Source organism: Symphalangus syndactylus, chromosome 14 (assembly GCF_028878055.3).
Source record: "Symphalangus syndactylus isolate Jambi chromosome 14, NHGRI_mSymSyn1-v2.1_pri, whole genome shotgun sequence".
NCBI classification, from domain to species: Eukaryota; Metazoa; Chordata; class Mammalia; order Primates; family Hylobatidae; genus Symphalangus; species Symphalangus syndactylus.
In genome coordinates this window covers 65167600-65194312 of record NC_072436.2, presented here as the reverse complement: position 1 = coordinate 65194312, position 26713 = coordinate 65167600, and the positions used below count along the sequence as shown (strand labels likewise).

The 26713-nt window shown below is 56.1% G+C and overlaps 1 protein-coding gene across 8 annotated transcripts in view; it reads right to left on the bottom strand.

Annotated features, from left to right (window-relative positions):
• MPRIP (myosin phosphatase Rho interacting protein) overlaps positions 1 to 26713 on the bottom strand; it is a 151243-nt gene that overhangs the window by 36401 nt on the left and 88129 nt on the right. For 4 of the 8 annotated variants that reach the window (XM_055240902.2, XM_055240898.2, XM_055240901.2 and 1 more), the window contains exons 4-11: positions 24434 to 24585; positions 17728 to 17812; positions 13000 to 13222; positions 11012 to 11525; positions 6664 to 6802; positions 5763 to 5876; positions 3323 to 3379; positions 2028 to 2096 (exon numbers count right to left, since the gene is read on the bottom strand). In XM_055240902.2, the coding sequence (XP_055096877.1) occupies positions 2028 to 2096; positions 3323 to 3379; positions 5763 to 5876; positions 6664 to 6802; positions 11012 to 11525; positions 13000 to 13222; positions 17728 to 17812; positions 24434 to 24585 (1353 nt within the window). The remainder of the gene's footprint in view (positions 1 to 2027; positions 2097 to 3322; positions 3380 to 5762; positions 5877 to 6663; positions 6803 to 11011; positions 11526 to 12999; positions 13223 to 17727; positions 17813 to 24433; positions 24586 to 26713) is intronic. The other 4 variants (XM_055240904.2, XM_055240905.2, XM_055240906.2 and 1 more) reach the window with 2 other exon arrangements.

Sequence of the window (26713 nt, the reverse complement as noted above, 5' to 3'; positions counted from 1 at the left end):
CTCTTGCCTCAGTCTCCCGAGTAGCTGGGACTACAGATGACCACCACCACGGCCGGCTAATTTTTGCATTTTTAGTAGAGACAGGGTTTCACCATGTTGGCTAGGCTGGTCTCAATCTCCTGACCTCAGGTGATCCGCCTGCCTTGGCCTCCAAAGTGCTGGGATTACAGGCGTGAGCCACCGCCCCCGGACAACAAAGGAAGCATTTTTAATAGCTTTTTCAGGTAGTTGTGGCTGTTCTTTGACAAGTAGTAGGCTCTTAAAGGTTAACTGCAATGTGGTATCTGAAATCACACCCATGAACTCTCTCTACTATGTTACATTAAAACCCAGGCATGCTTTTGTAACATTAGGTATTGGTCACATGGAAAATATTAAGTTATGCACAGCTTCCAATTGTCTACACATTTCATTATGCAATATTAAAATAATCGCCTTTGCTAATACCACCACCTATTTCATCAAGAGAGTGTAAGTAAAGGGAAGTTCATGATGGTGAATACAAATTTTCCCAAGTTCTAATTTTTGCTTGGAAGCTCAAATTTTATCACTGGCAACAAACTCTGTCAGTTGTTTTCCTTAGAGGAATGAGCTAACTTGGTTCATTTTCATGAAAATATATGCCAAACACCCAAAATTAATGACCACAGTTTTGCCTATCAGCTGTTTTTCAAGTAAACATGGTGCTCCAAAAGAAGCTGCTAGTTCAGCTGGCAACTCAAACAATAACACAAGTCCTTTCCATGAGAAAGCCTGCATACTCCAGTATGCAGCCAGGTGATGCTTACTTCCCATTTCAAATCACAGAATATTAAAAAGATGGGCATTTAAAGATTGAGGCTTCATAAAATTAGTAACTTCTGCTGCTCCTTCAAGGACCTTTATTTATTTTAAAACGATTATTTATTTAAAATGTATGGCAGTGAAGAATCCAGTGATCAATGGTCCAGCCTGTTGCTACAGATGGGGCTGTGCCAAGTGCTAGTGGCTTTACCTCCCATTGCTTTTGCACCATCAGTGCAGATAGTCACACGCAAAAAAAAAGTCAATGACATCTTAATATTACAAATTATTTTAACCATCGCTGCTCTCCTGAAAGGGCCTCAGGGACCCCCAGGGGTCTACAGACCACACTCAGAAGTGCTCTTCTATGCACACGCAACCAAACACTTACACAGGCTCCTTACTTCCCCAACGTTGAACACCACCAGAGGCCCACCGCCCATACTCTCCTACCCCTACTTCTTATCACTACCGCCTTTTCCCCTTCAGTCTGTAAAGACTGGCTCAGAGTATTTAATACATACCCCGGCCCTTAATGATGGGTATTTAGGCTCTTTCTAATCATCTGGCTGTTACAAACGTGTGGGAATGACTAACCTGAAACACAGATGTTTTTCAATATGTGGGAGTTATCTGAGGGATTCCTGGCGTGGAACTACTAGAGAAAAGGCAAAAGAGACTTGCCAAATTGTTTAGAAGAAGTTATTTTATTTGTAGGTGAAGAAAAAAAGAACCCCTTCTAGTTGGTATTTGACCACAGAATCAGGACTGTCCAGGGGCCTAACAAAGCTCATCTATCATATCCTGTCCTTGTCCAGAAGGCAGGGCACAAAACGTAGTTCAATTCCTCCAACTCCATTTACCATGAAATCTCTTTGTGGAAAAAACAAAATTGTTTATCCTGAGTTTTCAAATTTCAGTGTTTTTCAAAGAACAGAGAAAAGAAAAGCTGCCCAAACCCACTGCACTGGGCACTTAATTCAAGGCCTTGACGAAACCCGGCATCACAGCCAGGAAAATGATCACAAGGACAAAGGCTGGTCTTGTGCTCACCTTCCCACCAGGTCAGGACTGGGAAACCCAAGAGGGCAACATGGAAATACCTTCAGCAAGGTAACACCACCGAAGGCCGTTGTCCTCAGAAGTGGGGACATTAGCCCAGGGGGAAGCAGATCTACTAGCCCCAGATGCCGCCTGGACCCCTCCAGCTGTCTCCACAGCAGGGGCAAAGCCCAGACACTCACCTCCTCAGCCACTGAATCCCTGTAGTATCTCAGGCTTTGATCGGCGAGGACAAACCAGTGTTTCTTCCACTAAAGGGGAAGAAAAGAAAAATGACTTGACTACCAACTCCCATACAGCAAACCTGCCATTCCATGGCGATGCACAGCCAGAGCCTATGGGGCCCTCCCAGAGCACAGGGAAAGCAGGGGACAGGCTGGCCCCTCCCTTGACAGCATACAGAGGACTCTGCTTGGATTGCAGGCAGCCATGCGCTCACGCCCTCAGGACGCTCACTAAGCTGTGACCCTCCAGTGAAGAGGCAGCACAGACAGCTGAGCAGGCCTTGGCTGTGGGCTCTATGACCAGTGGTGTGGCTGGTGGCCAGGCCGTGTGGTCCTCAGTAACTACAGAGGCGCAGACAACAGGCTGGGCCCATCAGAATGGAAAGGTGGCTGTGAAATGGCATCTCCACCTGCAGGTGGCAGCCCGCAAGCCATGGCCATGTGGCCTCCTGACCAGCAGGGGTAACTAACCAGCTAGAGACCAAGTCTTCACTGTGAACAGTAAGGAAGGGAACTTGAATCTTCATGCCAGGCCAAGGGCATTTGATATGGAGGAGGAAGAAAGAGGATGTCTTGGGATAGCAGCTCAGGAAGCAGGAAGGGAGTGCAGATGGGCTGGGCATCAGGGACTCTTAGGTTAAGGACCCAGCAGGCTTCTCTTCATGCCTCTTTGGGAGGCCTGGCCTTCCAGCCCATGGCACAGGGTCAAGGTGGGCTGGCAGGTCCAGCCTCAGATGGCTCTTCCTGCTTGAGTCTAATGGCAAGAATGTACCATGTTTGCTCCTTCCAGGGCTAACACTGCCACTGCAGCTGAGGGGTCTCTGGCATGAGAGTCTTGCAGTGCTAGGCTACTGTCTACTTGGCTGGCTTGCATGGAAACACAAGCCAATCCCACAGCCAGAAGAGTTTCTTTGTCCCTGGGGAAGCCAGGCCCCTAAACAACTTTTAGGAAAGATCACCAGGTGGGGGCTAGTGTTACAAGGCATCCCTAAGGCCTGAGGCCAAGACCCCCTTGCCATCAGCAGACAGGCCTACCAAGTGCCCCTCCAGAGCACCCCCCACTGCAGAAATGAAGGCTGTGTGCCTGCACTTCTAGGAGCAGATGGGAGTCTCAGCCGCAGCCCTGGTCACGAAGACAAGAGGCATGGAGGAGGAAGGTATGGAGCCCGCACTTGCAGACTGGCTGGGGCCAAGGACAGCTCACCCTCACTCTGTCCCCAGACCCAAGGGCCACAGCAACCCTGCACACTCACCTGGCCATCCTCATACTGCTTAGTCAGCCAGCCTTTCTTGAAATTCAGCAGGTCGGGCTGAGAAAGGGAGAAAAAAGAACAGCTCAGAGGAAACTCCTCTAGTGTCATGAGTGTCTGATGGGGCCAGCATTTCTGTCCAGATGAGGCAGGTACCAGGAAAGGGGTTTCTCCACCTGCCAGACAAGCCTGTTCAGCCCCCTCATCCTGGTGGGTGCTGCCTGCAACCCGCCTTCTGTAGGCACGCGCAACCTTGAGGAAGGAGATGCTGGGCTTGGCAGGCTGGCAGGAGAGAAGGTATGGTCTCATTGCCCTGTGAGCGGTGTGGGCTCCGGCCTGTACAGGGCCCACTGCACAGGGCCTATCTGGGGGGCAGAAAACAAGCCCAGATGAAGAGTCATAGAACATTTTATTTGAAGGGAACATCTGCAGGGAAGGCTGAAAGGAGAATTGATTGAAAAATTCTTGCAGAAGCCACAGGAAGCCTGGGAAACAGAGATGTGCGGTGTTGAGGAAGCAGCAGCTGCAGCCCCACTGAGACCCTCAGGCCATTTCTCCACCAGGAATAGGCTTGACCTGTATTCCCCACAAGAAGCAGGATGGCAGACAGGGGGGCAGCGCCCAGGCACAGGGCTCTGTCCTTCCTCCACCTGTGCCGCCCAGACACACCTGGGCCCTGAGAAACAGCCTGAGACAGCACTGCCACCTACAGCCCACCTGGCTGGCCCCACAGAGACATGGGTCACCCTACCTCTGGTCCCAGGTGCTCTCTTTTCTACAGCCATCTGAGCAGGAACCAGCTTTGTTGTCTTTTTGTATTATACCAAGGAGTGAGAGTGAGAACAGGCAAGATTGTCAGGATAACTACCAGGACAAAGCGCTCTGGGAGTCTCTGCTCAGAACCCTGTCTCTGAGGAGTGAGGGAGGAACCACAGTCGGCTGCTGCCTAGGTCTGGCCAAGACTGACCCAGATAGATAAGAAGTCCCTCTACAGAGCCCTGTTTCAACCCCAGCGTCCTGCCAAGCTGTGCAACTGTCCTTGCCGCCAGGGTTATTTGAGGCACCCAATCAAAAGCAACACTGTGAAATTAGGACACCCTACCCCAACTGACCCTTAAATAGGGAGGTTCTCTCCTGCAAGCTTGTAGTTGCCATTGTGGCACAGGACCTGAGACGTGGGACTGCCACCTGCCACCTCTCTGATAGCTTGCTTAGCTTGCAGATCTTTCTTTTTTTTGAGACAGAGTCTCGCTCTGTCGCCAGGCTGGAGTACAGTGGCGCAATCTCGGCTCACTGCAACCTCTGCCTCCCAGGTCCAAGCGATTCTCCTGCCTCAGCCTCTCGAGTAGCTGGGACTACAGGAGCACAACACCACACCCAGCTAATTTTTGTATTTTTAGTAGAGACGGTGTTTCACCATGTTGGTCAGGATGGTCTCGATCTCTTGACCTCGCGATCTGCCTGCCTCGGCCTCCCAAAGTGCTGGGATTACAGACGTGAGCCACCGTGCCAGACGTGAGCCACCGTGCCCGGCCTAGCTTGCGGTTCTTTAACAAAAACTCGTAACTTCCTTATCATGGTTGTGCCATTGAAGCCAAGCCTGCAATCTGACCCCAATGGCAAGGCCTATGCAGGTGGGTTCCCTGCTGGTGCTCTCTGCTGGGGACAGGAGCTCCCAGCTAAGTTAACAGAGAAACAAAGAGTTTTGTTCAAGACACCTGAAGCAAAACCCAGACTGAAGGAAAAACCCAAACCTTACTCCTCCTCACACTCCATGTTACACATCAATCTGTGGTTGGCAGCTCCCAAGCCCTGGGGCAGGCCGGCGGCCCATGGTGAGCTGCTGTGCAGGCAGCAAGGAGGAGACAAGAGGCAGTGAGCAGGCCCCAGGCTCCCCTGGAGGCTGAAGATAGAGCGGGGAGGAGCTGGGTCAGCATGCTGAGTTGGCCTTGCTCCTGTACCCTGACCACTCCTTCCACACCTCTGCTGTCATAGCTCTGAGGCCCAGGGAGAACCTGGTGCAAAGCCTGCTCTTCCACTTGAGGCATGACATGGAGAACGAGACAAACTCCAGCAAGATGTGGCCTCTGCCTCCGAAGTGCCACAAAAAGCAATGCCCAAAGCCAGAGGAGCAGAGGGTCCCTGCTGCAGCCCTGCCGCCTAGAGTGGGGAGTCTGCCTGGCCGAGGTGGCCTCTTCCACAGGGCCTCCTCCCAGAGCTCAGGATGCCATGAAGCCCTTGGTTCTGCCGGGACCAGAAAAGGGAAGAAACACAGAATCTGAGTTCGACGGCCTGTGGGTCAGTGGGTGGGGGTGCTCACGGACACGAGGGCCTGTGCACAGAGGGACAGCTGGCGTGGACGCATAGACAGAAACAGACAGCGCCTCAGAGTGACCAGAAGCAGAGGAGCACAGCCTCCGGAGGACGCAGCGCCTGGGCTCACCGTCACGGAGGGCTCCGTGGACCTCCTGTCCAGTGACTTGGCTCTTCGGTGTGGAGACAGGGGGGAAGCCGAGGCGTCTGGGAGAGGAGCTGGGGGGGCTTCATTGGTGAAGTCCTGTGGCAGAGAGCAGCCGCCGGTCAGTGCAGCCCAGGGCAACGTGGGCATGTGAGGGACAAGCTGGTGCTGTCCACCCCTTCAAGAGCCGCCAGGGCCTTGCTCCTGGCGAGGGGCAGTGATCTGCCTAGCCCCCGTAGCAAGTCTGCAGCAGGGCCAGGACAGGACTCGGGTCCTGAGATGCCCTGGTTGATAGAGCAGCCTTTTCTTTTGGATTCCCAGTCACTGTCACTTTCCTGGCCCCACCCCATCCTCCAGCTTCTCTGGGTCACAGAAGGAAAAGCCCTGGGCTCTGTGGCAGCAGGTGGCAAGCCGTGGGCCAGGCAGTGGGCACTAGGCACCTTGTGAACAAGAGAGAAGCCAGGAGAAGATGAGCTTACACTTGGCCGGCTACAAAAGCAGCAGGCGGGTGCCCGGGAGGATTTCAGAAGCCGAGGCTACCTTGGGCTGAGTGGAGAAACGAGGGGTGTAGCTGTACTGAAAGAAAGAGGAAAGTGTGACATTCAGCCTTGTTGCTGGGCTGCCTCAGAGAGGAAAAGAGTGATCCTAATTAAATCTGGGATCTAAAATGCGTGAGAATATCCTTCAGCAGAGATGGAGAAGGCTCTGATATGAAGCGGCAGGAGACAGGCTTGCCCTCGAGAAGGTCACTATGCAGAGGAGGCGGTCGGAGAGAAGCCTGGCAGGAGCACATCCTAGGCCTGTGTGGAGGGGACTTGGCGCATGGGGTGCATGCTGACCTGCCCCCGAGCTGCCCCTGAGGTGCTGCCCGGCCCCAGGAACTCACCCGCTTCCTAGGGAACGCCCTCTTCTCGCTGCGGCCCTGGCGTGTGTCGCTGGATGGCAAGGGCCCCACTGCATTGGTCTCCATGTGCTCTGCCTTCTCAATGTCCAAGGCCTCAAACTTTTCAATCACCTGGGACCTCCTGCAAGAGAGGACACGAGGCCCTGAGGTGGCAGGGAGGTGAGCTGTGAGGTGGCAGTGAGCCGACTCCTCCCATGCCCAGCCTGGCCTGGGCCTGATTCCCCTCAGGCTTGCACAGCACCGAGGCTGTCTAGACACGTGCTCAGCCAACCCGAGCTCTGCCCGCGCCCCTCCATGGCCCTCCCTCCCATCAAGCCTGCGCTTGCCCCTGCCCTCTGCCCCCGCGCTGGAGGCCCCACAGGCTCTGTGGTGTTGACCCACTCGGCATTCACACAGCTTGGCACCTGGCAGCCTCTCCTGAGCCACAGACATGATCAAAAGGCAACCACCACCACGGAGGGCGGCCTCCATGCTCATTGCATCCCTCATGGATCACAGTGCAGCCCCCACCCCAAAATTTAGCAAGAAAGAGGCCCAGGAATTAACATTGTTTCTGCCAACAGTAAAAGGAATCAAAGACCAAATTAAAACAAAAACAAAGCAGGCTGATTTCATGTGAGAGGGCTGGCGGCCTCCTCAGGCTGTCTACGGCCGAAGACGGAGCTGAGATGGGGGCGAAGCAGGTGGAGGAGGCGCAGCGCCACCCAGCGGCACAGCAGGAGAGCGCAGAGGCAAGACCTGAAAGAAAACAAGGCTGGGAAATGAATACACGGAAGAGCACTGCTTTTTCAAATCAAATGGTGAACCAAAATTATCCAAAGAATTAAAGAAGCAAAAACCCAAGGTAATCACTGAAGAGGGAGAGAGACCATGATTGTCCTCCAGCTGCAAGAAGTCACTCTGGTGGGGTCAGAGGCGGGAGACACGCCAGCTGAGGCTCAGCTCACGGGGCCGGGCCTGTTCTCCCAGGGACACCTAAGTTACCTGGCGGGGAGGGTGTCACTGCTGTTCTGGACAAGAGGATAAGAACCCAGAGGAAGTGGGCGAAGGGCTCCCAAGCCTGGAAGCCTAATTATCTCCACAAGGAAGAGAGGAAACAAGATCAATTCCTAAGACCCCACCTTTCCCAAGAGGCCAGCTGCTTCTCAGGGAGGGCGAGGGAAAACCAGCTGCCTAAGGCGTCTTCACCCCAGAGAGAGGAGGGCGAGGGCCCCGGGCTCTGCTTCCTCCCTGCGCTTAGACACAAAGTGTCTTCCTCAGCTCTGCTTCCTCCCTGCACTTAGACACAAAGTGTCTTCCTCAGGAAAGAAGCTTGTACCGGGCCAGCCTGCTAGAACCGGCAGCGGAGGCAGGCGCTGGGGTAGGGGAGCAGGAGAGGCCGCGGCATTGTGAGAGCAGGAAGCTAAGGAAGCTGCTGGAGTTCCAGGGCACCCAAGGAAAGCTTCGTAAGTGCAGGCCAGGCGTCCACCACACTTGAGCGATTGTGGTGGGATCTCGGTGAGATTCAAGGCTCACCAACAGGCCACTTCCAGGATGAGGGCTCCTCTGCCCAACACTGGGGCCTAGAAAGCCCCAGGAAAGCAGTGAGGAGCTGCTGGGCTTTAACCCCATGCAAACTGCATGCCATGGTACTGTGGGGATCCAGACAGAGGAGTCGTGGTGGAGAAGAGGAAAGGCACTTGCTACAGTTGCTCTGCATGGGGGCCTGGGGAGATCCTGTAAGACCACAGGCTCACACACCGGCTGCCCTGATCTACTGGGCCAGGTGGAAAGTTATTACTTGGTGCCCTGGAAGCTGCAGGTGGGACAGCAAGCGTCTTACTGGTCAGCACAGAAAACGGGGCCTGCACCCTGCAGCTCCAGGGTTCCCAGGGCACTAACCACTGTGCTGAGGGCAGGGGGGTTAGGGCTACATGGGGAGCTGGCCTTGCTGCCAGTCACCAGCAGGCCAACCAGGAAAACAGCTTCCCCCACTCAGCAGCCAGAGGTGACTCACTATCCAAGAAACACTCTGGAAGTCTGAGGAACAGACACATCGAAGCCCAGAGCCGGTCAGGTTCAGATAGGCCTGCCTAGATGACTGTGGCTTGTCAAAAAACCAACCCCGTGGTCCCAGCAGTCTGGCTCCTGGGCACACCTATTGTGGCTGCCATTCCAGGTAGTTGTGGCCAATCTCTTGCCAATTTGGAGATTCTGCTCTAATCAACCAGGGGACAGGAATCCAACCAAGCACAGGGTGGGCTACTAGGGATCCAGTGAGCAGGCCTCAGAAAGCGACAGCAGCCAATCAGATGTCACCAGGGTCAGGAGAAAGGGATGCTGCAGTATTAGTATGCAGAACTGGCGGGGGGTGGTGCCAGCACCACGTGAAAACCCGTCCCCGTGTGGCAGTGCATGCAGAGTACAAAGCCCCAGAGATTGCACCTGTCCCAGGCGACAGGAGACAAGAACGAGTTCAAAAGGAGTCTCTCCGAGAAGCCAAGCCAAGCCAAGCAGGTGTGCTGAATGCTAATTCTGTGGTCTGGCGCTAAACCAGGACATAGCTGATCCTGCTCTGGAGCCACCACGACACACAGCCTGCTTGCCAGCCAGTATGAAGCCTCCCCTGCCCACCCACTGGCCTCCTCCTCTCTCTAGCAAAACCCTCCTCCTCTCTCTAGCAAAAGTAATATAAAATACTTATATATTTTAATTGCTTAAAAGAGCACCCTTGGCATCACTCCTGGGTCACAGGATGGGAGCAGGGACTTCCCGGCTAAGGCCCCACTGGGATCTGCATCAGCTATCCATTGTTGAGAAGTCACCTACTCCTGAGCCTCAGTTTTCACATCTATAACTGGGGGCGGTAGTAACAGGTCCTCATCAGGCTACTATGAAACGTTAAGGCAGCCAAGTGCTTAGCAGAGCACCCCGGGGCACTAGGCAGGGGCTGGGAACCACTTGGCTGCCTTTCCTTTCCCTAGGAAGTCAACGTGTCATTTTCCTCTCAAGAGCAGTATCTCTGGGAGATGCTTCCTTATCCTGGAGACTAACCTGCAGGTTCACAGGCCTTTTCATCTGGGACGTCTGGAAGAGTGGGTGGCTGTCAGCCAATGGTGGGTGTTCAGAAGAAAAGGGGGCAGGAGGTAAAAACACTTCCCTCCACCTGCCTTTCGAGGCACGGGAGCCCATGGCTGCCTTCACCTGTCCCTCCCAGTAGTGTCTCTAACTCTGAGCTCCAGGTTGTGGCTGGGGAAGGGAGGACACTCTGAGAAGACTTCCAGAACTATGGTTTGAACCTCTTTTCTGGACAGTGAACCTTGGGAACCTAATGAAAACTATGGGTCTTCTTCCCAGAAGAGTGCCTAACCCTAACTCTCTTCTGGGAAGAATACTATGAAATTGTTTTATTGAGGGGGCAGCTGTCATCATGAACCTCCAGAAGTCTATCCATAAACTGGGCCGAGGAACCCTGCTGTCAAGGAAAAGTCTCAGTATACAGATGCACGGGTGCAAGCCCGATTGAAAGCATGCTTGGGCACTTGCGTCTGGATTTGGGCTTGGAGGCCTCAGAGGACATCCAGCTCTTTCTCTAGTTCTCCAGGAAACTCTGGAGAACATGGGCAGGGCAGGGCATGGGCCCTCGTCTTCTTAGGCAGCAGTCAAGTTCTGCCCCTGTGCCTCTGGTCCCTGCCCTAGGCCTGGATGTCCAAACTTTCTCTCTCTCCAGCCAGTCAAAGTCTTAGAGGGCAAAAAGCAATGCTCCCCCGGAGGGCAAAAGCAATGCTATTGGGTGCTCGGCTGCTTCACAGGTTGCCTCAGGTTTCCTGGGGCTGTGGCTCCCCAGGGAGCACATCCTTGAGAGAGGAACCTGTGCTGCCCCCACCTTCCTGGGCACGCCTGTCTGCCTCTGAACCTCTCAATGCCCTTTGCCCACTCTGGGACTGCCAGGGTGAGGAGCGCCTCTATCACATGTAGCTCTAGGGTCTCCTGGCCTCCATGCCACTTCAGAGAATAGAAACGGCCCAGGAGGAAAAGATCCAGCCCCACAAGGACCAGGCAGCTGAGAACCCATCAGGGAACCTTAAGGTCCCAGTCCTAGGAGTCACTGATGTGAAAACTGCTATTCTTGGCCTCGACCTCTGATGTTCAGAAATTCTGCATTCTGGCTACAAGAGCTGAGTTCTGGGCCCAGAGGGAAAATCCCCCTAGGCTCTGAACAGAAAGCATGCTCTGCCAAGGGAGGCTTGGGGACTGTATGTGAGAGAAACAGAGAGTATTGAATGTATGTGAGTGGGTGGAAGTGCATGTGTGTGGGCCTGGGTGTTCAGCCCTCTAACCTGCTCCTTACCTCCGCTCGTTGCCAAACAGACGGGCCACCTCTTCCCTGCCAGGGCTCCGGGCCCGAGTTCTACGCTCCAGCCGCCTTCTCTCCACCTGGAAGGCTTCTCGGTGGCTGATCCTGATGGCCTTAGGGACGTCGGCCAGGGTAGCATATTGCCTGCTGGCTTTAAAGGCAAAGGCGCTCCCCAGTCTCTCTGTTCCCCGCCCCCTAGTGCTGCCAGAGTCCACGTAGGCAAATGGCTGGCTGGCCACATCCAGGGAGCCGAGGGAGATGCTGCAGATCATTCGGTGGGGGAGTCGAGGACCTGGGGAAGGAAGAGGACCACCGAGCTCCCGGGAGGGCGACTCGGGGCAACTGTACCTGTGGTTGGGGGTGCTGGGGCTGGGAGGGGAGAGCGGCGGGGGCAGCTGCTGTTCCTCGGCCTTCAAGTCCTGTTTGGTCTTCTCCAGAGAGAAGTAGCCGCTCTCCACCCGGACTTTGCGGCCACAGTCCATGCGGTCGCTACTCATGGCGCTCTCCTCTGGAAGAGACAGTGGGAGGGAGGAGACGCACTGAGTCTGCCCACAGCTTTGCTTTGAGGACTTTTTTTTTAAAGCCCATGTAGGATCCAAGCAGGGGCCTTCTCTACCTCCCGTCTCTTAACATCCAGCACAGCCCACTCAAGGGCAGAGTCAGACGGAAAGAACCATGGATGGGAATGAAATATTCCGTGCATGCTTTTTTCTCTCATCCATCTCTCCCCTGCAGCTGGCTGCCTCTCAGCCAGACTGGCGGGCAGGCCCTGCACTTCTAGTCTGGGGGCTTAGCTGGAAGACCAGATCTGTACCTCAGGACGCAAGACCCCCACCACCAACGGCTTCTCGCCAACGTCAAGGGGGAAGCTGACAGCCAACAAGCCCTTCAGTCTTTTTTTTTTTTTTTTTTTTTTTTTTTTGAGATGGAATCTCGCTCTGTCACCAGGCTAGAGTGCAGTGGTGTGATCTCAGCTCACTACAACCTCTGCCTCCTGGGCTCAAGTGATTCTCCTGCCTCAGCCTCCCAAGTAGCTAGGACTACAGGTGTGCACCGCCACATCTGGCTAATTTTTGTATTTTTAGCAGAGATGGGATTTCACTATGTTGGCCAGGCTGGTCTCAAACTCCTGACCTCAGGTGTTCCACCTGCCTCAGCCTCCCAAAGTGCTGGGATTATAGGCGTGAGCCACCATGCCCGGCCCCTTCAGTCTTTTAATGCATTCTGCTAGTGGGAAGGGGCAGGGGACTTCTACAGAAGTGAGACAGAGTGAATAGATTTTTGACATGGATAGGCCTGAGAGGAAGACTGAGACACCTTCCACCCAGAGTGCATGTAAAAGATGCAGCCAGAGCGAGCTGGGCTGGCCCCCGCTGCTCACTTATTTTTAACAATCTAGACAAAATACAGATGGGAAAACCCAGCCTGTGTCTTACAGAGCCCTCTAGAGCCTGGGAACAAGAGAGGCAAAGATGGAAGCCCTGCTCCTACTCAGGCAATTCCAAAGTGCTAAAAGATAGGGCACGAGAATGCCAACTGCTGCCTCCCCAGCACCCCTTCCCCTCCTTCCGCCAGAGGCCCAGGCAGAATGCAGATGGTGAGAGGGATGAGACTGACCGCTGCTTCTGGGGGCAGGATGCACACAGAAACACGATGGTGCAGTGACAGAGGCCTTACCATCCACAGACCCTGCTGCAAAATGTTTTTGATTCTCCTGACAAGCAACTGGGGCTGACAGAACAGGAGCTGTCTTCCTCCTTTAAAGATGGGATTTAAGAGCTAGAAGGGGCAAGGCCAAGACTGGAGCCCAGGAATCTCAGAACATACCAGGCCAGGTGCTACCCACAGGGCTGACAGACAAAGGGAATTGAGGTCCAGGGCTTGCAACTGGGCTCTACAGGCCTTGGCTGAATCCCCAGGGCCAGCTCTGATGGGAGGGAGGGCCGTTCCAGTGCATACAAGTCAGCCTGGCCCCCGCTCACCTTCTTTGCTCTCCAACCCAGGTTCCCGCAGGGAGCTGGCAGCAGGAGGCTGGCTCTGGCTGGGACTCTGAGCTGGACTCAGGCTGCTGCCATCTGGCTGGTCCTTGGTCCTCATTTCTTCCTGCCAGAGTGTGGACTTGGTGGTGGGGACTTTCTCAGCACTGGGGATGCTGCTGCTGCTGCTGCTGCTGCTGGTAACAGCTACCTTGGCAGGCCCAGGCTCCTGGAGGAGGAGAAAGTGGTGTCTGTGAAGGTGCAGGAGCACACAGCTCAGGTTGGGTCACAGGTCCTGGCTGCCCAGCTATAGGGGGCACCCGGGCCAGCTACACAATGTCAGGGGCCTGGAATCTTCAGATACTGCCCCATAACAGTGAGACCACAGTAGTTGCTTTGTAGTCTGTCATTCCTAGACATCCAAGACTCAAATAAAGTGAGACAGAACAGAGCGAGGAAAGAGAACACACCCTCGAGACAGGTCCAGCATCATCTGTAGCTCCCTACGGTGAATGCAAGAACAAGTTCACAGCGCCCAAGTCTGGGCCAGCCCTGTGGCCTTACCCACCCTCTGCTTTTTGCTCCTAAGAAGCTAAAATGGAGTGCCCAGACGCTATGTGAAGGAGTCGTCAGATGCAAACTAAATGCTATGGTTTCAATGTCTGTGTCTCCCCACAACTCGTGTTGAAATCCTAACTCCCAAGGGGATGGTATCAGGAGGTGGGGCCTTTAGGAGGTGATTAGGTCATGAGAGTGGAGCCCTCATGTACGGGATTAGTGCCTTCATAGAAGAGGCCTCAGAGAGCTGCCTTGCCCCTTCTAACATGTGAGGACCAGCAAGGGGGCCCTCACCAGACACCCAAAGTACTAGCACTTTAATCTTGGACTAACCAGCCTGCTGTGAGAAAAATTGCTATTATTTATAAGCTGACTAGCCTGTGGTATTTTATTATAGCAGACAGAACACACAAAGACACCAAATACCCCACCTGAATCTGCACACAGGCACACACTCACAAATGCATATACACATTCATGTGCACATGCTTGCTCTCTCACACTCACAAGCTCACACACGCACAAGCTAGATACAAGCCAGTAGCCCAGATGGAAAAGGTGTCAATCCCCAATCTCTCCAGGTTCTGGAAGTGGTATTGCTCCGAGGGAGAAGTGTTAGTGGGGCAGGTATTTAGGCAGATGCAGAGTCCAGTCCCTGGGCAGAGAACCCTCACTCAACTCTGCAAACACAGAATCCAGACAACGCAGGGCTGTGATCCCCAGCTGCTCCGCAGTGCCAGGTCACATCCTGGGCCCCAACAACCCTTCCCAGAGGGCTGCCAACAGGATGGCTTTGGCCCCTCTCCAAAAGTGAAGCACATCTCAGCTCTCTCGCAAAAGACAAGAGCATGATATACAAGTGCCCACTTCCCACTCCCATCCTGATGGCCAAGCCTCATTTTTAGAAACCCACCTTAGTCCCTCTTTGGCTTGGGCCCTTGGAGAGGGTTGCAGATGACACAGGTTCTTTATATGCATGTGTGCGCGCACACTTGCAGATGCAGCATCACCACCAGACTATTTATCAATAGCCTGGCTGGGATCCATACATCCAGTCTCACCCACCCACCTCTCAAGGGAGGCCGCAGGGGCTGAGAGAAGAGGCAGCAGGCCGACGTGAACACAGCCAGTGAGGTGCAGCATGGGGGTCTGTGTGTTTCCACCATGTGCTCCAGAAGCAGGAAGGCCATGAGGTGGTAGGGCACTGCCTTGGGTGGGGCTCTGGGTCCAAAGCTGTCGGCACTTTTGCAAGGATTCCAGGCCTCACGGACAGGATAAAGGCAGGGAGGCTCTTCCCAGAGACCCAGGACGCACACCTGACCACCTACTCAGCTTAGGGCTGCCAGCAGACAGACTCCCAGGCTGACGGCTCCCCTCAGAAGAAGCCAGCTTCTCGGAAGCAAACAGTGAAGGTTTCTCCCGACAAGTTTCCCAAGGGCTCCAATGACCCAAGGGGATACCGCCCCAGGACCACCTGTCCCTGCACCAAGCACAGCATCCTGGGCTGCTTACCCATGGGAAACCAGCAGCTGTGCTGGATGCAGAACCACCCTAACTGCCCACCCCAGCAGCAGCACTTCCCCAAAGCACAAGTTGCTCTAGAGCCTTGCTTGCCAAGCAGGGCCTCTCTCTGCAGGGGTTTCAGAAGGCTCCCCACTTCCCTAGCAGAAACACGGAGCATGGCAACCAATGGGAAGGAAGAATTCTAACTTGGAGTGGGGGTGACAGTAGACACCCCAGTAAAAAACAGGATTCTTAAGGAAGGAGACACACATGTGGGCCCGGTGGTGCTGGCTGGGCTCACACTGAACTCAGAAGAAAGCCGGAGAAAAGCAGAAGAACCTGGGGGGCTGGGAGATGGAGGAGCGGGCCTCCCTCAGCTCCACCAGAGGAGTGGAGACCAGGGGCCTGCACACCTGGCTGGAAACACAGCTCTGGGCTTCCCATCTGTCTCCATCCTTCTGCCCTTCACACCTACATGGGTCATTGTTTCCTTCTGCTCCAGGCTTTTTCCTTTATTGCCTGGAGCCCATGCCTCTCAGGCCACAGGCTTCGGAAACTCTGGTCAGGGCCAAGCCCTTCTCCTCTCCCAGCCCTAGACTCTATTGAGACTCCCGCCCTCAGCTGAAAGGCTGTCTGCTGCTCCCGCAGTGCGATCCTTGGCCCCAACTTCTGGAAGCAGAATCTTCCAGAAGGTCCCACCTGAGTTCCTTAAGGGGAGAAGCTGATTCTTACTGGGCACAACAGGCAGCCAACGCTTCAAGCTCTCCACTGGTTCAATCTGAAACTCTCCTGGGCCAACACTGGGCCATGGAGAAAGAAGTGTAGGGTCTTGGGTTCTCGCCTCTCCAGCTGCTCTGAAGGTGTGAGGTTTACCCCCAGCCCCACCCTAGGCCATGAGAATGCCTTTGGCATCAGGCTGCATGCAGAGGGGAGGCCTGCCCAAAGATCCCATCTCAACCGTGGTCCCTGTTGCTCCTCTGCAGTGCCCCCACGTCACCCCACAAGACTGACTTGACAAAGAGATGGCCTCTGATTAAAATTCAAAGCTTCTGGAAACAAGCAGCCTCAAATGGGATGCTCTCGGGACCAAAGGGTAGAAAGGAGAGACCCCGCAAGGTTGTCTTAGGATGGGGCTGAGTGCAGAAGGCTAGGAACCCTGTGCTCCAGACTCTAAGAGACCCTCAGTGAAGTGGGTAACCTACCCACCCTGGGACCATGTGGCTCCTTCTACCAACAAAAAAGTTGAAGCTTGGTCATGGGTAGCTGTTTTGGGGAGGTGGGTGTCACGAGGGAGGGAGAGCAAGCAAGTTCCCTGGACTGGGCTGAGAGCGGCTTCTGCACTTGGAGTTACCTTATTAGAGGCAGGAGCTCTGCTTCTGCACTGTTTCGAAGGCATCACCATGGAAACGCAGTGTAACCCTAAACGCTGTTATTCTGCCTGTGATTTTTTTGTTTCTCTCAAACTGGGAAGCTTTGGGGGATTTACGTATTAACTGCTGTTGCCCAGCAGGAAGCTCCATTTTCAGTCCCAGGAACTCTGTATTTTTCGCCGACTTCTTGCTGGCGACATCTCCTTTCCAGTGCATGTTGGCTTGGGTGTCCCCCACCTGCCTCCCTGACTCCAGGATGGAGGGTGGATGACCATGGGCTGAGAGTGGCCCAGGCTGACTCCAGCAGCAGGAGGGCCAATACAGCAGCCCAGGGCAGGTATATCCAAGAGCAGCCCAAGGGGCTGAGGAGAGAAAGGGACCCAGGCCAGCGCATGCCCCCTGACCTCTGTAGCCCGTGGGCTGGCTCTCTTCACTTCTGTGGGCCTCTGGCCTTGTGATGCCCGAGGGACCCCCATCCCCACCCTGCTCCCTCTCGGGGTGACTATGAGGCTCAGGACAAGGCAAAGCACTTGGGAACAGTAGCGTATGGTACAGAGGGAAAGGAATTACATTTACTGAGAACCTATAATAGGTCCAAAACTTCCTTTCATGCTCACAACAATCTTGGCGATTAGGCAGCAACAGGCCTGCTTTGCAAGTTGATTAACTGAGGCTCAAAAAAGGTTACCTCATTCCCCCATGGCCCCAGGAACATGGGGAGTGTGGTAAGGCGCTGTAGGACCCTTCTATGCCCTGAGCCTTGCGCACTGGCCAGGGAGGGAAGGAGGATCATAGCCTGTGGGGAAGGACTGGGCCTTGAGGGACCACCCCAGTCAGCCACACCCTGCTCAGGTCACATGGGAGTTGCAGCAAGGGCCCCTGTGAGCTCCTTATGGGCCATACCACTCCAGGACTCTCCTCCCCATCCTACTGCATCCAGCTGCCTGCAGGGCCATCTGTGGGCGCAGAGTCCTTTTGACTGTGGCTGCAGGCTGCCTGTGCTGCCCCTCCCCAACTGCCAGCAGGAAAGCGACGGGAGGGGTCACAGCTGTGTACTGCTAGCTGGCTGGAAACTTCCCTTGGGCAGCCCCAGAGCACACTAGCAGGCCACCCTGTCCCTGTTGTGGTTCCCCTGTGGCTCAGTGAGGATCTTGCAGATTGTAGCCCACTGCAAGGATGTGCAGAGTTGGTGACTGCCTCAGCCCTGGCCTGTGTCCTCACCCTCTAACCTCCAGGGAGCCCTCACTTCTTCCCAAGCCCTGGCTCCACTGAGGGGATGCCACCTGGCAAACCTACTGCCTACCTGTGGTGTGGGGGGCTCCACTTTCCGTTTCTTCTTCTGATTCTGCTTGTTGGTCCGGGGATAGACCATGAGCATCTCCAGCCACCTGGGAAGAGAAAAGGAAACAAGTACCAGGTAAGACCCTGGCGCTCGGGGACTAAGAGCCCCGGTCCTTGCCGGGTGGTCCAGGAGGAGAGCAGGGCATTGTCCCCAGCGACAGACTGCTATGCTGGGGCCAGACGTGCCACAGAGCAAGCCTGGACGATGACCCTGCCACACCCACAGCAGGCTCATGACACGACACAGACTCCATGCTGGCAGAGAGGCCCGGCCTGGCCATGGCCTCAGAGCACAGGACGTGTAACTTCCATTACTGACCCTGTCTCCAGGGCTTGGAATTGCCCTAACACTGCTCTCCCAGAGTGGGCTTGGTGAGAGCACAGACGAGCTGTGCCCATTTAGGGCTACAGAGGCAGGTGCTGGCCCTGAGGCGAAAATCTAGGACCTGTGCTGGTCAAGTTCCCACAATGGGTCCTCTTGAGGGACTGGGGTGTGGGGGGTTGCTGAACTCCCACAGTCCCCACAGAGGGAGGGTGCTGGGCACCCTGGCTTTGAGGAAGGCTGGGCAGAGCTGCCCGGGGACCCCATCAGGGCTTGTGTGTGGGAAGTTCACTCTTTTTTTTTTTTTTATTAATTTTTTTTTGCATACAAAAACAACAAACATTTTCTAAAAATACATACAAACAAAAAGATGCGTATCAAACATATTAGGAAGGTTGCACATGGGAAGTCGGGGAATAGAAATGGGGGTGGGAGTTAAAATAAATGAGAGAGGGACTTTATATGGATCAGTGATAATAACTCAATCCTCTATTTGACAAAGAAGAGGGAGAAGGAAGAGGAAGAAAAAGAAAGTGGGATAAAGGATCAGAAAGGGAGGAAAATAGAAAAAATTAGAGTATGACTCCAGGGTAGACCTGTTTTGTTGTCATTGAGTTGGTTGGTTGGTTTGTCTGTTGTATTCTTCATGTTTCGCCAAGTTGGCCAGACTGGTCTCGAACTCCTAGCCCGAAGTGATCAACCCGCCTCGCCCCCCAGAGTGCCGGGACCACAGGCGTGAGCCACCACGTCCAGCCACCACATTGCTTCTGGCCTCCGTGGTAGACCTCCCAGACGGAGCGGCCAGGCAGAGGAGCTCCTCACTTCTACCCAGACACGGGGCGGCCGGGCAGAGGGGCTCCTCACTTCCCAGACGGGGCGGCCAGGCAGAGACGCTCCTCACTTCTTCCCAGACGATAGGTGGCCGGGCAGAGGCGCTCCTCACTTCCCAGACGATGGGTGGTCGGGCAGAGGCGCTCCTCACTTCCCAGACGATGGGTGGCCGGGCAGAGGCGCTCCTCACTTCCCAGACGATGGGTGGCCGGGCAGAGGCGCTCCTCACCTCCCAGACAATGGGTGGCTGGGCAGAGGCACTCCTCACTTCCCAGATGGGGCAGCCGGGCAGAGGCGCTCCTCACTTTCCAGACGATGGGTGGCCGGGCAGAGGCGCTCCTCACCTCCCAGACGATGGGTGGCCGGGCAGAGGCGCTCCTCACCTCCCAGACGGGGCGGCCGGGCAGAGGCGCTCCTCACTTCTTCCCGGACGGGGCGGCCGGGCAGAGGCGCTCCTCACTTCTTCCCGACGGGGTGGCCGGGCAGAGGCGCTCCTCACTTCTTCCCGGACGGGGCGGCCGGGCAGAGGCGCTCCTCACTTCTTCCCGGATGGGGCGGCCGGGCAGAGGCGCTCCTCACTTCCCAGACGGTGGGTGGCCGGGCAGAGGCGCTCCTCACTTCCCAGACGATGGGTGGCCGGGCAGAGGCGCTCCTCACTTCTTCCCGGATGGGGCGGCCGGGCAGAGGCGCTCCTCACTTCTTCCCGGATGGGGCGGCCGGGCAGAGGCGCTCCTCACTTCCCAGACGATGGGTGGCCGGGCAGAGGCGCTCCTCACTTCTTCCCGGATGGGGCGGCCGGGCAGAGGCGCTCCTCACTTCCCAGACGGTGGGTGGCCGGGCAGAGGCGCTCCTCACTTCCCAGACGATGGGTGGCCGGGCAGAGGCGCTCCTCATTTCTTCCCGGACGGGGCGGCCGGGCAGAGGCGCTCCTCACTTCCCAGACGGGGCGGCCGGGCAGAGGCGCTCCTCACTTCTTCCCGGACGGGGCGGCCGGGCAGAGGCGCTCCTCACTTCTTCCCGGACGGGGCGGCCGGGCAGAGGCGCTCCTCACTTCTTCCCGGATGGGGCGGCCGGGCAGAGGCGCTCCTCACTTCTTCCCGGATGGGGCGGCCGGGCAGAGGCGCTCCTCATTTCTTCCCGGACGGGGCGGCCGGGCAGAGGCGCTCCTCACCTCCCAGACGGGGTGGCCGGGCAGAGGCGCTCCTCACTTCCCAGACAGTGGGTGGCCGGGCAGAGGCGCTCCTCACTTCTTCCCGGACGGGGCGGCCGGGCAGAGGCGCTCCTCAGGGAAGTTCACTCTTGATAGACACCAGGGGTGCAGCAAGGGAGCACAGCAAGAGCAGGCGCTGCCAGCAGGAGGACTCTGGATCTGGCTCTGTCACCATCCCACCACAATCTTGGGTGGCTCTTGGCCCCTTAGGAGCTTCAATCTTCTCATTTCTGAAATCAGGAGCTAGATCAGATCATGGCACAACTACTTCCACCATACAGAATTTTACAACAGACAAAGGAACTAACAGCAGTTGCCTTGCCAGAGCTGCCTGCCAGTCCTGTGGGGGCTGGAGGACAGGGGTGGGAGGAGCAGAGGGCAGTGTAGGTCCTGCTTCTGAAGCCCCAGCTCCAGCCCTGGGCCTGGTGGTGCAAGGGCAGCCCTAGTGTCCTCTCCAGAGTGGAAGGAGCCTCAGAAGACACTGCTCCAGGTCTTCTTTCAGCACCAGGGTCCACGCTGGGCCTGCTGGCAGCCTGGGCCCAGGGTTGGGGATGGGAGGGTCTGTACTGCTGCACCCTGCTAGAGATCACATGGGTGCAGCACCCAGCAGCACACTGAGCCTGGGGCAGGAGAAGGGCTCGAGTCTTCTGTGCCCAGAGGTATTTCTTTAATTTGAGGTGGAGAGGAGAGGAGAGGAGGGGAGGGGGAAAAGGGATAGAGGAGGGAAGAGAGGAAGAGGATGGGGAGGAGGGAGGGAGGGGAGGAGGGAGGGGAGGAGGAAAGGAAGAGAGGGAATGAGAAAATGAAGAAAGGAGAGAAGGAGGGACAAACAGACAAAGGAAGGGTCAGTCACAGTCACTGGCTTCTGAGACAGCCTCAGGATGGGTGTGCTGTTGACAGCTGGTGGCGGCAGAGGCCAGGCTTAATGCACAGAACCACAGCAACAGAGCTGAGGGGCCACCCTCAGCCCTGCTCAGCCCACAGCCAGTGATGCTCGATTTGCTGAGAGAATGAATAAACACCTGCAATGCCAGAGACCCAAGCCACAGGTTCTGTGGGTCATTCCTCCATGGCCCCAAAACAAGAAAGGAGGCTGTGACTATCTGCAAAGCCAGCAGACAGGCAGGCCTTCTGAGGGTCCTGAGCCCCTCTCCTCCCTGGTCACACTTCTCATCAAGGCTGGCTGGGAGGAGAGGTCCCAGGAGAGGGCCTCGCTCATACAACCCGGGATGTTCACAAGCCATATGGGATTAAAGAGGTTTGCCCTTCCAGTCTGCCATGGCAGCTGCCACTTCTTCTGACCACTCTGAGGGACTGTGCCTGCAGAAGGCTGCACTTAAAACTTCACCGAGGTGTGGAGCACGCTGGAGGTGCAGAATCCTGCCAGGTACCCCAGGTCCCTGCAGACTGGCTCAGGTTCCATCAGTCAGCAATGACTAATGGCCTTGCAGGACGGAACCTGGAGGGGAGGGGGAGAAGGCTGCACCGCAGGTGCTCTGCTGACTACGTGGAGCTGCTGAGCTCTCCTGGGCTGGCTCCAGCAAGCCTGGGACTCGGGAGGAGTCAGGACAGCAGGTGTCCCATGTGGCCTCAGTCCCATTATACATCTTAATCTCTGTTCAGACTGGAGTCTGTGGCTGGAGTCGCAGAGATGCAGGGTCCAGGAACAGATGATGGAATGTGTCCTCTGCACTTGGATTTCTCAAGGAAGCCCAATAGGAAGCGTCTAACATCATCCAGATGTGTTATAAATGTTAACAAAACAAACCCCAAGAAGAGAGGAGAGGGGTGAATGTGAATATGGGACTGGTAGGTGCTGGGGCTCCCCAGATGGGGACAGCAGAGCCCGGATGAGTGAGAATGGGGGAGTGGGTAAGGTTAAAAGGCAGGGCAGGGAGAAGAGAAGCCCAGACTTCACTCAGCTGAGAGCACAGAAGAGCTCCCTTGCCAACTCCTACCCAAACCCACCTCGTCTAAAAGAGCTATATAAAGTGTGGCCCAGAATCCTGGAAGTGGGAACTGGAAAGAGCTGCCAACTTCCTCTACCCAGGCCCAGGAGAGACCCGGCAGCCCATGCAGCTGTCAGGGCTATGCAGAGAAGACCTGGGAAGAAGACTGGGTGGGACTGTCCCCAACCCACCCTGCTCCCAGCTGCCTGGTGGAAGTGTCTGCACCTCCTTAGGGACCAGCTTTGATGTGATCAGAGAGCTCAGATCCAGAGTGGAGCTCCTGAGCCCAGGGATGGGTTACTGGGAAGAGGAGTTATAATGGGCAACAGAGGGAGCCAAGAGAGGGAGCAGAGGAAGGGGGCTGTCAGCAAGGGCAGGAGACAGAGGAATGGGAGAAGGAGGCAAAAGCACTTGTCCCCAGGGTGCACAGGCCACGCCTGACTTCCTCACGCAGCTGAGCAGCCCAGATTGTGGGAAGGTGAGGGCGGATCACGAGGTTATACCACGTGAGAACCTGCCTGTTGGACACGAACTAACGTGGCCCACAACCAGGGCGAGGGGAAGGGGAGGAGCCTCAGGCAGCTTATCCTGGCTTTGGATATGCCACTGAGCCACCACACACGTGGGGCCCAGATGGCATGTGCACCCGGTACCTTGGTCCATTAACGATCTTGTCTACCCAAGCTGCATGGGTATGGCAAGCCTGAACATGCAACACAAGAGAGCAGAGAAGTGACCCAGGAGAGGGGCTTGGGATGGAGTGAGGACCTCTGGCAGGACTTAGGCTGCCTGCTGGAGGCAGTCCAAATACTAAACATCACCCTCTCCTAATACCACATGGTACAACACATACCTCTCTGTGCTGGTCCTAGAACCAACCCTGCTCCAGACCCTCCTCAGCTTGCCCTGGAGACCCAGGACTCCCATCCATCCAACCTGTTACCCACACCCTCCCTAGGACCCAGCTCCTGTGGAAAGGGTGAGGGTTTCCTAGGGAAGCCACCTGGGCAGAGGAAGCCTCGGCTGTGTCCTGCCCAGCCAACAGCAGCAACAGGTGTGAGCCAGAAAGTGCAGAAGGTGCCCTTGGCCAGGCTCCCGTCTCCAGGCCCTGGGTCTCCTCGACTGTACCATGAGGGTTCTTCAGAAGTCCTTGACATTCTTGATCATATGGTTCTGGATTAAGATTGGGGGAGACACAAGTGCTCCTCCAGCTCGGCTCCAGGTGCTCAGAAATGCAAACCTGCCTCTCTCCAGTGGAGGACTCTAGGGGAGAGCACACCCCCACAGAGAGTGCCCCCGGGGCCCAGCACTGGCTCCTGGACACCTTGCCATGTGGCCCTGGACCTCCAGCCGTGCTCACTCACCAGGCTTGGCAAGGCTGCAGCTGAGAGGCTAAAGCAAAGCTGGTGCTCCGAGTCATCTGTGTGTTCAAACTCAAGGGCTTCGTATTCCTGATTCCCTCTACTCTGTACTGCTACAGTCAGCCTGGCCCAGCAAGCCCCAGGTTTACTTTCTCCCAGAGATTCTTAAGACTCATGTGCCTCCTTCTCAGCCTTAAGCAAGACAGGGATTCTCGGAGATCCAGTTTGTGAGCTCCTGTCAGGCCCAATGAGCCTGTTCACCTGCACGGACCATGTACGGCTTTTCACCACGGCCCAGGCCATGCAGGTAGCAGAGTCTCCTGCTAGACTGGGAGCTCTGGGAAGGCAGATGCTGCCCTGGGCTCAGCAATGCACTCAGGCCCCTGGACTGTGGGCTCTCTCAGCCTGAGCCAGTCCGCCACTCTCAGGGGACCTCGGTGAGCGAGAGACTTACCCATTCTCTCCACTCACAGAAACCAATCTGTGCAGTGGCAGCAGAGTGGCCCGGGTGTGAGGTGCTGGGGATGTGACTGAGACACCTCCCACCCCCACCACCATTGACGGAGACACACATGGACACAGCAGATAACCTGGTGCTTTCATAGGTGGTGGAGCCCAGCACCAGTGCTGGAAGGAGGAGCAGCCACCAGAGACTGGGGGAGGGTGTGCCCAGGTCATGTGCTTCAGGGACTGATCCTCTTTCAGGTGGAGGGGCAGGTGAGTTGGGGGTGTAGTGAGTGCAAAGGTGGGGAGGCCCGAGGAGGGTAAGGTGGCCAGAGCAAAGAGGGGCTCCCAGAGGCTGCAGGTGGAATGGTGGATGTCCTGATTTCTGCTGTGCTCAGCACATGGCAGTGGTGAGAACAGAGACAGAGCCCAGGAATAGAGGCACACGGGGAAGTAGACAACATCAACACTGCCACAGGGGCAGGCGGCCCATTTGGTGTTGGCCCTGTGGCAGGTGGTGGCGCCTTGTTCCACAGTGCCAGCATACTCACCCGCTGACAATCTCCTTGGTCTCCGCCCGGATAAAATGCTCCTTCTCAGGCGTCAGAATACACAGAGAGAACTTCTGGCCTGTGCGGCCCTCCCCATCCACCACGTCTGTGCACTGGTTCATGTTGATGGTGCCCTGAGGCAGGGTCGTGGGCTGCAAGAAGGCGGCAGAGAGTCACCCAGAGGCCAGCCAATGGGGCCACAGACGTCCCACAGCCCCAGGCCATTCCTGACCCTCCCAGCCTGTGGGGCCTCTAGGAGTGCTCTCCCTCACTCCAGCCCCAGCTCCTCTTTCTTTGTGACCATCCCAGGGAGGACAGGGACAGGCCTGGCCTTCTCCAGAGGACACCCAGCTAAACATCCCTCCTACGTGGATAGCGACATCCCACTTGCACTGGAGGGGATATGCAGGGGAGGACAGGATGGGGACAGCTGCGGTGACAGGGGCAGCCGAGATCCTGGTCTCAGAAGGGCTGCTGATCCCACAGAGAAGCAAGAAAAAGCTCCAGAGGAGGCAGTTTCAAAATAGCAGGGTTATTTTTAGAGGCAAGGAAGGGGCCAGAGAGAAGCCACATCCTTGAGAGCAGGCTGTGGGGTGGATGCACTGTGTCTTCTTTAGAGGCGGCCAAGGAGCACGCCCGGCAGCCTGGCCCACGGCACCTTCCAAGGGCCAGAGCAGAGCCCAGCAAACGCTGCCACGCCAGCTCTGGCATGGCAAACAGTAACTTTTTTTCTTACAGCAAAAGCTGTTACACACTGAAATTAGGGACAGAAAACCAAAAGCAGGAAAGGAAGCCTTTAAGAAATCCCTACTGAGGCAAAGGGCTAGGCAAGAGGACCTTTATGGAGATGACTTGTTTAGCCCTGTACCCTCTGGCCTCTTTCTTACTCTCCCAACCTAAGGATGCTTTGGGAGGGCAGATGGGTTGCCATGGTTACCACCACACCAGGGGTGCCCCTGTCCTTAACACACTCCGCACTGACTCCACCCCACTAATGGACAGCTGCTGGCTTCTCCACTGAGCACCCCCAACAGCGCACCATTTCCTTGTTCTCATCTTGAAGAAGCAGAAGATGCTTCTGATCCATCTGAGGGGTGGCCTGCAGTTGGGATGCCTTCCACCCAGAGGTCTAGAAGGTTCCTACCACCATCCAGCCTCAAGCTCCTTGCTGACAGTCAATGGGGGCTTGGTCTGAAGAGCAGGATGCTGGGTCTGGTGCCCACGCTGAGCTCAGACCAACCACTCTCCACACCCCCGACCTTCTTCCTTTCAGACACAGGTTAGGTGCAACCTCCTCGTCCCTCCACCTCAAGCTCCTGTGATCTTCCTGTTACTTCCTCTGACCTACTTGCCACCTCTTTCTACACCCCTTGATGCCTGCCTGCAGGAGTCAGACCCGAGGGCTGCTGGCTTTGCAGAGCCCTTGCCTACATGGCTGCTGGCTCTTTTCTCCATGGTTAAATGTCCAGGTCCAAGAAGCCTTTCCTTGTGGGGTCTCTGGACTCAGCCATCCCCCGTGGGTCCAGCTCAGAATGGAGCTGGCACAGCAGGTGGGATGGAGGCTGGGCTCACAGGGAAGCCTCCTTCAGTGGCTTCACCCTTTCAGCATACACCATTGGCATCCTGCCTCAGCACTGACCCTGGGGGCACACGAGGAGGAGCCACATTCAAGCCCAGCTCAGTGCTCTCCATCAGTGGAGTGGCCTGCGGGTGTCTCTTCCAGACACTCTTGGAGGGTCCTTGAGAAGGAGCTAGGAAGGGGAGATGGGTGGGGATGCTCTGCAACCAAGCAGTGGGTGTTTCTTGAGAAGGAGAGGGTAGAGGCGGCAGCCTCAGACCCCATCTTTATGTTAGTCCAGGAAGCCTGGATCCAAGCCCCTGCCACCTTCTGGTCAGGGAGGCCCACACTGAGTGCTGAGGCCACAGCCACAGGACAGGTGGGCCTTCCTGCCCAAGGTGGGGGTCCTGGCTTTCCCAATCTCCTCTCTCCAGCTCCAGCCCCTTTATTCTATTTGACAGAAATTCTCATCCTGGGCGTCCTGGCATGGTGCAGGTGCCTGTCTGAACCCTCTGGGCAAATGACGGGTTGCTCTGACTTCCCTCTTGAGCCCAACACCCCCATGCAAAAGCGCACCCCACCTCCACCTCCCTAGACAAGGCATCTTGTCTCTCTGAGGTGGACTCTCTTGTTTGCTGAGGAAACTCCATGGACCACAGTGAGGACTGGATGACATGAAATGGTAAAGTGGCCAGTGCACTCGTTACCGGAGTGTCAGAAGC